The 12,662-nt window shown below is 48.8% G+C and overlaps 1 protein-coding gene across 11 annotated transcripts in view; it reads right to left on the minus strand.

Annotated features, from left to right (window-relative positions):
- The window catches only part of OGDH (oxoglutarate dehydrogenase), a 104,416-nt gene that overhangs the window by 28,164 nt on the left and 63,590 nt on the right, over positions 1 to 12,662 (minus strand). For all 11 annotated transcript variants that reach the window (XM_055293247.2, XM_055293246.2, XM_063608937.1 and 8 more), the window contains 4 exons: positions 7,474 to 7,628; positions 6,859 to 7,005; positions 6,146 to 6,236; positions 4,795 to 4,974 (listed from right to left, as the gene is read on the minus strand). In XM_055293247.2, the coding sequence (XP_055149222.1) occupies positions 4,795 to 4,974; positions 6,146 to 6,236; positions 6,859 to 7,005; positions 7,474 to 7,628 (573 nt within the window). The remainder of the gene's footprint in view (positions 1 to 4,794; positions 4,975 to 6,145; positions 6,237 to 6,858; positions 7,006 to 7,473; positions 7,629 to 12,662) is intronic.

The raw sequence follows: 12,662 nt of genomic DNA on the forward strand, positions 1-12,662 counted from the left end.
GGAAGGACATACTGCATCAGGTCAGGTTAACTGTGCTCACCTGGGAGGCTGCTGTTTGCTATCCTCCCTTTCACTCACCATTGTTTTCCTTGGTGATGAGTATAGTGGTAGTATTTTGTGAGAAGAAACTTTATATCCTGTTCCTCCTCAAACCTCCACCCCAGCCTCAGCAGTATTGACAACTGTGTCTGAACCAGCCCCTTGGGTGGTTGATGGATGGCAAACACCAGTTTCTGTTACTCCTACATTTATTAGTTGGCATTCTCTGCAAGGAAGAGCTTTCCCTTCTCCCTTGTTTATTTACTCGTGTTAATATGTACTCATGGTTCCTATTTTATTCGACAGGTTGCATTAATATTGTTAGTTATTTTAATGCTCACACTGTTCCAGGTTGATATGGAGAGCAGCTCCTTCCAGCTGCCTCCCTTTCCTGTGAACAGGGACAGGTCTTTTCATTCATGAGCACCTCCTTGCTTCCTGACCAACAGAACATTGTAGCTTCCATGTTGTACTGTCCCTGTTCAGCCCTGTACAATATCAGCTGTTTCTCTAAGAAGCCAGCTTCCTCCAGGAGAGGATGGGATTTAAGACCAGTATTCGTGTGCTCATCACTGCCAGGATATCATCATTTCTAGGCCCATTCCGCATAGATCTAAAAAATATACGTGTGCATATGCAGGCATACATATACACGGCTATTTCTGTGTGTGTGTGTGTGTGTGTGTGTGTAATAAAACTATGAGTTTGTATTGACACCTCCAAATTTTAATTCAACACTTTCTAGGCCACCTCCTTCCATACCTATAAATATCTCCTACAACTGCAAGACACTCCATCCCCACTGCCATCGATATGTTTACTCATTTGCTCAGTGTCCCCAATGCCACAATCATGTAAGCCCACCACCTCTACTCCTTGGATACACAGCCTATACCTCTTTAAAACCCTTGTATTAGTCAGGGCTTTCCAGAGAGACAGAACTGACAGGGTGAGGAGGAAGAGGGAGAGAGAGAATGATTTTCTTTCTTTTCTTCTTTTCTTTCTTTTTTTTTTTGAGGCAGGGTCTCACTCTCTCACCCAGGCTGGAGTGCAGTGGCATGATCTCAGCTCACTGCAACCTCTGCCTCCCAAGCTCAAGTGATTTTCCCATCTCAGTCCCCCAAGTAGCAGGGAATACAAGTACATGCCACCACGCCTGGCTAATTTTGACATTTTTTTGTAGACACGGGGTTTCACCATGTTGTCATGGTGGTCTCGAACTCCTGGGTTCAAGCAATCCTCTTGCCACAGCCTCTCAAGGTGCTGGGATTACAGGCATGAGTCATCGTGCTTGAAAGATGGATTTTTAAGGAATCAGGCTGGCAAGTGCAAAGTCTGCAGGGCGGGCTGGCAGGCTGGAGACCCACGGCAGAGCTGATGTTGCAGCTTAAGTGTGAAGGCTGTCTGGAGGCAGAATTCCTTCTTTTCTGGGAATCTGTTTTTTCTCGGAGGCCTTGAACTGACTGGATGAAACCCACTCATATTGTGCAAGGTCTTCTACTTTACTCAAAATCTACTGGTTTAAATGTTAATCTTATCTTTACAAAATGCCATCTAGATGGGTGTTTAGCAAAAAAAAACTGGACGCTGTGGCTAGCCAAGGTGATATACAACACATCCTCTCCTGCTGTGTCCTCAGCCTACGGGCCTACTGACCTGCACCTCCCTGAGTTCTTGTGATTACCCTGATCCTCAGCACTGTGCTGAGTCATCCTTGGTTAAGACCCATGATTTGTGTGTCAGGGACAAAACCTAGAATTTTTAAAAACAGAACCGCAGGTGTCCTGCCTTTTGGTGGATGTGGCAGGTGCTCACTAGGCTAGTAGCATGTGGTCGTAAGGATCTGGTTTGCTTACGGGCCCCCTTGGAGGTGTGCAGCTTTGCTACGATGCCCAGGCTGCCTGAGTGTGAAAGCCACTGGTTTTGAGTCACTGATATTTCATGCTTTCCTGATCCCCATAGTGTGTTGTTTCTTCCTGCAGATACTTTTCTGTCCAGTCTGTCTTCTGCTGACAGGGCATCTGTAGTCAGTCTTCCTCTTGTCATGGTATTTGTTCTTGATCATCTTGGTGATGTTGTACTGCAACTACCATGCCATACTGCACTGTGGTAACATAACATGCACTTCAGCTCCCTGAGTTTCTGGATTTAACAGAAATCAAATCACGTCCTATGGGTGTCAAGAGGAGTAAGAAGAACAGGCAGATGGCTGAGCCTGTAATGACCCCACACTGACCCTGCTGGGGACATGTGAGGGCTTGAGGCGAGGTGACGAGGAGGCTCAGAAAGAGGGCCTGGCAGCTATCCACATTGGGGCAAGGGCAAACTTGTGACAACAGGGTTTGTGCACACTGGAAAACAAAGGGACTGACAGTTCGGACTTAGCTACATGCAGACTTATGAGCAAATCAGGGACTAACCAGCCTCTTCTGTCCTGGCGTCTCATGAAGGGACCAATCAGTGTGACCATCTGTAGCAGTTTAAAATATACTCTATCACTTTTACTCTAATGATTTCATTCCTTTTTAGGAAATTTCCAGCATCATGAGGTGAGTACTGCTAGAGTGGATTTCTGTCCACAATCTATGAATGTAGGAGTCACCCAAAGTTTTCGGGAATCTCATTCCACTACTCAGCCCAAATGCCCGGGCGAGTGTCCTAGCCAAGGAGGGTGCAAATACCAGAGGCACTGGTCATCACAATGCTGGTCTCCCCATGCTGATCTCGCCTTAGCCCAGGCCATCCCAGACACCTAGTGTTGTTACTGCCTGCGGGGGCTACAGGTTCCCCAAACAGAGCTGAGGCCTCTTTGCATCTAGTTGAAGTTTCTGTGACACTGTCTTGGCCCATGAGCTTGAAGCCATGGAATGACCTCTGCGTCCCTGTGGGTCATACTCGTTCTTTACAGTGAGTATTGATCGATGCGGGAATCACTTCCCCAGCCCAGGCTCCATTACCTATGATGGCAGTTTCCCTTCCTTAACACTGTAAGCATGACAGTAGTAAATTTACAGTATTTAAAATTATAGAACCTGGTAAACTAATAATTGGTTCCACTTCTTTTTTTTTTTTTTTCCTTTGAGAAGGAGTCTCCCTCTGTCACCCAGGCTGGAGTGCAGTGGCGTGATCTCAGCTCACTGCAACCTCCACCTCCCAGGTTCAAGCAATTCTCCTGCCTCAGCCTCCTGAGTAGCTGAGATTACAGGTGCGTGCCACCATGCCTGGCTAATTTTTTTTTTGTATTTTTAGTAGAGATGGGGTTTCACCGTGTTAGCCAGGATGGTCTCGAACTCCTGACCTCAGGTGATCCACACGCCTCAGCCTCCCAAAGTGCTGGGATTACAGGCGTGAGCCACCACGCCCGGCCAATTGGTTCCACTTCTAACACAGACCTGACCTCTTTCCAGGGCACAACTAGGAGGCTGGCCCCTCCCTGCTCTGTGTTCCCAATTCCCCCTATATCTTTGCTCTTACCTTTCATCTCCAGAAAACATTCTTCCCTTCCCACCTCCCTAAATCCTGCCACTTCTCAAATAAAATGACAACTACCTGCTCTGCTACTAAGGGGTCTGCCTTCTATCCTTGGTCCAACTCTAGCCCGCACCCCTGCACACCTCTTCCAAAGCTCTTCGTGGCTAACTCCACAGTTTCCTATCATGCCGTGTATGTGCTATTTGCTTCTTTACACACGACCTTTTTTCTAAAAAGAACAGAAGGCTCTGGAGAGAAAAGTGGTGATGCCTTCTTTGTGTGTTTCCCAGAACCCACACATAAGACATTACAGATATTTGATTTTTTTCTGATTATTTAGTTTTTAGGTCATCATTAATAGGAAATATAAAATTTGTCAGACAAGATTCTATCTTGAAGTTAAATAAGGGCAAACTGTTACAATCTGTTGAGACTATTTCTACACAAGCAGGCAGGCGAGTCAACTCCCAACAGTCACATAACCAGAAATGGTGAAGCAGGACCCCACCTGCCTGCAGTCTGTGCCCTCCTCCATCTTCCTCCGTCTCCTACCAGCCCGTGAACTCCCGCCTCTGATCACAGCAAGCATGACTCTCCTGACAAGTCTCAGTTCTACAATTTCTCCTTCAGGCTCACCGACACTTTTTCCTTACAGACTCTCAGACGCCCCTCCTTTTCAGTGAAAACATCTCTGTCCATTCAGAATAACTGCAACCTGGCTCCTTCACAGATTTGGTGAAGACAAAAGCAAATTTCCCACATAGTTCTGACGATTACAACTTCAGGAGAAGGAACACTGTAAGCAGGACTGTTTTACTATTGCTATTCTTTAAAAGTAGATTTTAAATATATATATATATTTATATATATGTATTTTTGAGACAGAGTTTTGCTCTTGTTGCTCAGGCTGGAGTGCAATGGCATGATCTCGGCTCACTGCAACCTCCACCTCCCAGGTTCAAGCGGTTCTCCTGCCTCAGCCTCCTGAGTAGCTGGGATTACAGGCGTGCGCCACCACGCCCGGCTAATTTTGTATTTTTAGTAGAGATGGGGTTTCTCCATGTTGGTCAGGCTGGTCTCCAACACCTGAACTCAGGTGATTTGCCCGCCTCAGCCTCCCAAAGTGCTGGGATTACAGGTGTGAGTCACTGTGCCTGGCCGACTTTAAATACTTTTTTAAAGTCCAGATGCACCCAGGGCTCTGGGTTATGTTGGTGAATGGAACTCCATGCTGGAACATGGGGCCTTGACGATCTGCCTTGCACGCCTCTCTCTGGGCCTTACCTTTTTCCCTTCAGTGTCACCACAGTAGAACTGTTCAGCTTTGGTCTTGCCCATCACCACGGGGTCAGCGGCCTCAAGGTGGGAAGGGTTGGCCACCAGGGACAGGGTAATGTTCCTGTCGGTGACACGATTGATCCTGCGGTGGTACATGCCCAGGTGGTACTTCACATCTCCGGAGCCCTGATGGGGTAAACAGTGAATTTGCAACCTGGCTAAGGAGATGTTCAGTTTCCAAAAGAGTCTATCTATCTTATCTAATCTAATCTAATCTATCTATCTATTTATTTTGAGACGGATATCTATCTATCTATCTATCTATCTATCTATCTATCTATCTATCTATCTAATCTATTTATTTATTTTGAGATGGAGCCTCGCTCTGTTGCCCAGGCTGGAGTGCTATCTATCTATCTATTTATTTTGAGATGGAGTCTCGCTCTGTTGCCCAGGCTGGAGTGCAGTGGCGCCATCTCGGCTCATTGCAAGCTCCGCCTCCCAGGTTCACGCCATTCTCCTGCCTCAGCCTCCCGAGTAGCTGGGATTACAGGTCCGTGCCACCACGCCCGGCTAATTTTTTGTATTTTTTAGTAGAGACGGGGTTTCACCATGTTAGCCAGGATGGTCTCGATCTCCTGACCTCATGATCCACCCGCCTCGGCCTCCCAAAGTGCTGGGATTACAGGCGTGAGCCACCCCGCCTGGCAAGAGCCCTTTTATACAGGAATTTTTTTTTTTTTTTGAGATGGAGTTTCGCTCTTGTTGCGAAACTCGTTGGAGCGCAACGGCGCAATCTCGGCTCACTGCAACCTCCACTTCCTGGGTTCAAGCAATTCTCCTGCCTCAACCTCCCAAGTAGCTGGGATTACAGGCATGCACCACCACGCCCGGCTAATTTTGTATTTTTAGTAGAGATGGGGTTTCTCCATGTTAGTCAGGCTGGTCTTGAACTCCCGACCTCACGTGATCCCTCTGCCTCAGCCTCCCAAAGTGTTGGGGTTACGGATGTGAGCCACCACGCCCAGCCTTATATGGGATTTCTACTCCCAGGAACCCAATGTAGAAGGATATGGAGGCCTTTTCCCAGGATCATTCCCATCCAGGGCATAGGGAGAATGTCCCTCAGCCAGAGGGGACACACCCCTGCACTCAGAGTGGGGCTGCCGGACCTCTGACCAGGAGGTGGGCCACTGGCCACCTTTGTTCCAACACTAAAATTCTTCCAACGAGGAAGGCAAATCACAAATGGTACAGAAGAACCAACCCCCTGTAAGTCATTCTAAGAAAGAAGTGGAGCCAGGGGTCTTGTGTAAGTTAGGGCTATGCTGGATGTGTCTCTATGCAGGTGCCTCACCTCATCAGCCGCCTCCAGCTTTGAATCGAATTGACAGAAGATCTGTTCCAGCTCCTTCCTGATGACATTTGCAAGCACATTCAGCCGCCCTCTAGAACATATGGGCGAGTAGGGTTAGCAGAGCCTGAGGTCACGGCTTCCAGATGGCAGATGAGGGTGTTACAATCCCCTCCCCCTCCCCTTCCCCCATGACACGGCACCTCCTCAGTTTGCAGCCCAAGGATAGCTGTAAACTGGAGCTAATGTGGGAACCGAGCCTCTCCCTGCTGGGCGATCAAGGCCACGGTGGGCAGCAGAAAGGTAGAAGATGCAGCAATGCCATGGGCCTGAGGCTTCCTTACCCTCCTCCCTCCCCACACCTTCCCTATTTTCACAGTCTTGGCCTCCCCTTCAATGTCAGGAAGCAGCCTTCCCTCCAGGTTAGACCCCAACAAGGGAACTTGGGTTTGACTTTCATAAAGATGCACTGTAAGGCCAAATGCCAGTCTGAAACTACATGTGGCTTTGGAGGTGACCGTGACTTTGCAGTCCTCCAGAGGCAGGCAATGTGAGAATCCCCTGCAAAGCAATACACCCTCAGGTACCAGATGAGCCCAGACTCACAACTGGCACTCAAGGAGGAAACAGCTGCTCTCTCAGTGCCTTTACCTGGTGCCTCCTACACAGCCCACAGGGATGGTGAGAAACCAGGCTGGGTGCGCCCTTGGCCATACCTGTGTGGCATGCCCATGATCACGTAGTCCACGCCATTCTCACTCGACTTGTCGATGATGGTCTTGAGGGCAGGGATCAGTACCTCGCAGCCTTCTAGACCAAAGCGCTTCTCAGAAGACCACTTCCGCTGTAGGAACTCCTCAAACCTGGACAGGGAACCAAGCCACCCTGAAGGGCAATTTCACTCTTCCTGACCAAAAAGAGAGGATTCCAGCCAGGCAGGTGGCTCACAACTGTAACCCCAGCACCTTGGGAGGCCGAGGTGGGCGGATCACCTGAGGTCAGGAGTTCGAGACCAGCCTGGCCAACATGGTGAAACATCATCTCTACTAAAAATATAAAAATTAGCCAGCCGTGGTGGTGTGCCTCCGTAATCCCTGCTACTCAGGAGGCTGAGGCAAGAGAATCGCTTGAATTCAGGAGGTGGAGGTTGCTTTGAAGGCTGATTCTACTTGCCTGGTGTCTCTTCGCACACGTGCAGCTGGAGCTTTGCCTGTACCACCCCAAAGCCCCTCTCACCTCGGCCAACAGGCTGCACACAGGCCTGATCAACACAGACAGGGTCGCTGCTTCCCTGGGAATGTCTGCCCCATGGCCCAGGGCCAGACCCATACCTGGTGGACCGCACAAGCCTGGCCAGCAGGGTCCGCTTCTCCTCATTTGTGAACTGCATGATCCCGGGGGTCTCAAACTTCTGCCGGATCCACTGGCACTGCTCCAGGTCATTGATGAACATGAACTCCACCCCAATATGCTGGCAGTAGGCCATCTATTCCATATAGAAACACACAGTCAAGGGGGTTTCTAACCAGGCCTGGCTGAATGAAGAGTGCCGACTGCCCATTCAGCCAGAAGGAGGGGATGAGCAGGAGGCTTGTTCTGAAATGTACCCTAGTCGAGTGTGACTGAGGATGGGATGGAGTGCGTGCCAGGCAGAAGCCCTCTTCATAGGGTCATGAAGTGCTTCCTTCAGGGACCTGGGTCACTTGTACACAGAGAACCTCCTAGCCTTCCAAGGACAGGCCAAGGGACAACCCCAGTTCTACTCTGTTACCTTTGTGGCAAGAAGCACAGACCGCAACAGTTGTGGAACTGGGTTCTTCCCCAGGGAAGACATGCTGTCATCAAGGTCAGACCTGTACCAGCACCCATGACAGGAAATGCCCATAGGGTGTCATAGGCTCAATGGCTGTTTAAGATTTGCAGGTTTAAAAAATTATTTATTTATTTATTTTTTTGAGGCAGGGTCTCTCTTTGTCATCGAGGCGGGAGTGCAGTAGTGCTATCAGGGCCCATTGCAGCCTCAACCTCTTGACCTCAAGTGATCTTCCTGCCTCATGTTTTGAATTTTTTGGAGAGATGAGGTCTCACTATGTTGCCCAGGCTGGCTTGAACTCCTGGGCTCAAATGATCCTTTTGCCTCAGGAAACAAGATTGCCCATAAGACAAAAGTCAGGATCCTGAGCAGATCAAGACGTCCTGCACCACATTCACACCGCACAGCTGGGTGAGGAAGCAGCACCCAGATCTACAGAGCTCGGCAGGGAGGAATTCAGGAAGAGGAGAGGTGCCGGGAGCGAGAGGAGGCACCAGGCTCTTAGAAGTCCATCTCGGGGCCAGGCGCGGTGGCTCATGCCTGTAATCCCAGCACTTTGGGAGGCTGAGGGAGGCAGATCACAAGGTCAGGAGTTTGAGACCAGCCTGACCAATATAGTGAAACCCCGTCTCTACTGAAAATACAAAAATTAGCCAGGTGTGGTGGCACGTGCCTGTTATCCCAGCTACTCAGGAGGCTGAGGCAGGAGAATTGCTTGAACCTGGGAGGTGGAGGTTGCAGTGAGCCAAGATCATGCCACTGCACTCCAGCCTGGGCGACAAAGCAAGACTCCATCTCAAAAAAAAAAAAAAAAAGAAAAGAAATCCCTCTCGGGCTGCCCTCATCCTGGTACTCCTGCAGAGGCCCAAAACTCGACCTGCACAGCTGCCCTGGAGGACCAGAATGAGAGTCTGAGAGCAAACTGCAAGTCAGCATGGAATAAAAAGAAGACAGGCCCTGATGTGGGCCAACAGACACTTTACAGACCCTCAAAACCTCCTCTAACTGCCTTTATAGCAGCCACTGCTGCCAGAGTACTTAAAAGTGTTAGGTCCTGCTCAGCAGCTCTCATCCATGACCCCACTTGGTTTTCACAACAGACAATGAGACCAGCTGGCATGAGCAGTTAAAGGATGTGCTGAATCTGAGACCAGCCCTGTTCTTTGCAGAGGAGGGCAGGCTATCCCTGCACACAAGCTCCATGACCATGAAACAAAGCAAACTTTGCCTAAACTCAAAATTATGGCAAACCACAATACTCTAGTTATTATCCAAGTCAACAGAAGAAAAATCTTGCCTAGGAACTAAAAGAGAAAGTGCTGCTGGGAAAGACCTTAGTATTTAAGGTTTTTTTTTAAAATTAATTAATTTATTTATTTTTGAGATGGAGTCTTGCTCTGTTACCTGGGCTGGACTGCAGTGGCACAATCTCGGCTCACTGCAAGCTCTGCCTCCTGGGTTCACACCACTCTCCTGCCTCAGCCTCCCAAGTAGCTGGGACTACAGGCGTCCGCCACCACACCCGGCTCATTTTTTATATTTTTAGTAGAGACGGGGTTTCACCATGTTAGCCATGATCGTCTTGATCTCCTGACCTCGTGATCCGCCTGCCTCAGCCTCCCAAAGTGCTGGGATTACAGGTGTGAGCCACCACACCTGGCCTTTTTTTTTTTAGATGGAGTCTCCCTCTGTCGCCCACACTGGAGCGCAGTGGTGCAATCTTGGCTCACTGCAACCTCCGCCTCCCGGGTTCAAGCGATTCTCCTGCCTCAGCCTCCCGAGTAGCTAGGACTACAGGTGCATGCCGCCACGCCTGGCTAATTTTTTTTTGTATTTTTAGTAGAGACAGGGTTTCACCGTGTTAGCCAGGATGGTCTCGATCTCCTGACCTGGTGATCCGCCCACCTCGGCCTCCCAAAGTGCTGGGATTACAGGCGTGAGCCACTGCGCCCGGCTATTTAAGATATTTTTATTAACCCCTGTTTGTTCCCCCACAAACTTCATGCTGAAATTTGATCCCCAATGTTGGAAGTGGGGCCACATGGGAGATGTTTTGGTTGTGAGGGTGGATCCCTCATGAATAGATTAATGCCCTCCCTCAGAGGTGAGTGGGTTCTTGCTCTATTAGTTCTTGAGAGAGCCAATTGCTAAAAAGAGCCTGGCACCTCCCCACTCTCTCTCTTGCTTCCCCTCCCACCATGTGATCTCTGCACAAGCAGGTGGGTCCCCTCTGCCTTCCACTGGGAGTGGAAGCAGCCTGAGGCCCTCACCAAATGCAGATGCCCAATTAGATTGTGAGCCAAATAACCCCTTTTCCATTATAAATTATCCAACCTCAGGTATTCCTTTATACTTTATAGCAATACAAAATGGACTAAGACAACCCCAAACCATATGTTCTTTTTTTTTTCTTTTGAGATGGAGTCTTGCTCTGTCGCCCAGGCTGGAGTGCAGTGGCACGATCTCGGCTCACTGCAAGCTCTGCCTCCCGGGTTCATGCCATTTTCCTGGCTCAGCCTCCCGAGTAGTTGGGACTACAGGTGCCCGCCACCACACCTGGCTAATTTTCTTGTATTTTTAGTAGAGACGGGGTTTCACCGTGTTAGCCAGGATGGTCTCGATCTCCTGACCTCGTGATTCGCCCACCTCGGCCTCCCAAAGTACTGGGATTACAGGCTTGAGCTACCACACCTGGCCCCACAAACCATCTTTTCTAATCACATCTAAGATAAAACCAGGAAGTTCTAAATTAGATGCACAAAAAATACAAGAAGAGGGTGTAGTGGGCCCCCTAATCCCTAACTTCAGAGTCAACATCAGTCCACTGTCCTATTTCACCTTTAGAGACACTTGGGGATCCATAGTGCCCAATGTACTGACCAGCAGAAGAAACTACATTTCTGCAGAAACCCATTCAAGAAGACATGGCCAGCCCCAGAGTGGCTGTTAATGAGAACCTTCAAAGAGGACCCACCCTCTTTGGATGGGATCCATGCCTAAGTTGCAAACCCAGCAACTGGCTATCTGTCCCTTCTTCATCACGACCCCAAATGACCCACTGGTGAGGGGTGCTGTGAGGGAAGGACTCTTCCCTTCATCACTACTGCTGTTTCCAATTACAGAGCTGGCAGAACTGTGCTACCCAGGCTCTACCCATGCCTTTCCTCTCTCCCTTTTACACCTGATAGTGGCAGAATTTCCATTATTGAACAGAAGAAACTATTGGGTTAAAAACTCTAGAAATCAGTATCTCTCCAACATTAGCATTACTCTAGCAATTAACTTGGAGATGTAGTTACCGGGCCACTAGATCATGTTGTGTTTTTCCTGTTCTTGGCTCTGTCTCCAGGAGAAAAGGGCAGCAAGTTTCAGGGGCTGATTCTTTGTTTTTCCCTCTAATGAGACAATTTTTAGGAAGCCAATAAGTTGAATTTCCTCTAATTTTTGAAAAAGGTACAAATTGACCACCATGTCACATGATCAATAGCTTAAGATCTGTCTGATTATATCACCAATCTAACATACACACACATTAAATGTAAGTAAAGCATCACCATCAGGCAGGGTGATGAGAAGTTTATGCAAATGTCTGTAAACTGTTGTGAAAATGGAGTTTTCTAAGTTGGGGCCACTCTGGGACCAGGAGGGCGTACAGCCTTAGGCTCCTGGGTACAGGTCCAACCATCTCAGACAACAAGAGCCAACTCCAAGGCTCTGGCATCAACTGAACTGAAAGGGAGGCAGCCCTTCAATGTGCTTCAGGCCCTCCACCCCCTTCGTATGATGAAATCGGAACTACTTGGGATTCAAGATTCAGAGAGGAAGTTAGCCATAGGGACATCAATGCCTCTGCCCCTCATTCTGCTCTCTGGGAAGGAAGGTGCTGAAGAGGCCCCTGAGAGGTGACACTGTGACGTGCTATGGAGACAGTGACTCCGTGGGAGCTTTCCAATGCGAGAGCATGTTTAAGGATGAGCTGCTGGGGCCAGGCGCAGTGGCTCATGCCTGTAATCCCGGCATTTTGGGAGACGAAGGCAAGAGGATCACTTGACTCCAGGAGTTCAAGATCAGCCTGGGCAACATGGTGAGAGCTCATCTCTATAAAAAATACAAAAATTAGCCAGACATGGTGGTGCACTCCTATAGTCCCAGCTACTCAGGAGGCTGAAGTAGGGAGATTGGTTAATCCCAGAGGTTGAGGCTGCAGTGAGCCATGATTGTGCCACTGCCCTCCAGCCTGGGTGACAGAGTGAGACCCTGTCTCAAACAAACAAACAAACAAACAAAGAGCTGCCAGGCTCCCCACAGGGGACTCCTCTGAGGTAAAAGGTACTAGTGCTGAGTCTGCTCTCAGCACAGACTGGTATCACCAGATGGCTGTTGTAACAGAAAATACACTGAAGGAACTGGGTGGAACACATGAGCAGTGAAATAACCTGGGGGTAGGGCCACTTGGAGAAGCTATATGGGGTGCCATTTGTGGGGGGTCCAGGCAACACAAGAACTTCCCAGATCAGCAACATTCAACAGAAACATTATGTGAGCCACATATGTAATTTGTTTTTCTAGTAGACCCACATGAAATTTTCCTATTTTATTTGACCCGATGTATCAAACATTATCTTTTCAACATTTAAAAAGTCATTCAAATATTTTGTACATGTTAAGTGCTCAATAGTAACATGTGGCTAGTAGGCAGAACTAGAA

This window comes from Symphalangus syndactylus, chromosome 9, assembly GCF_028878055.3.
Source record: "Symphalangus syndactylus isolate Jambi chromosome 9, NHGRI_mSymSyn1-v2.1_pri, whole genome shotgun sequence".
In the NCBI taxonomy this organism is placed as follows: domain Eukaryota; kingdom Metazoa; phylum Chordata; class Mammalia; order Primates; family Hylobatidae; genus Symphalangus; species Symphalangus syndactylus.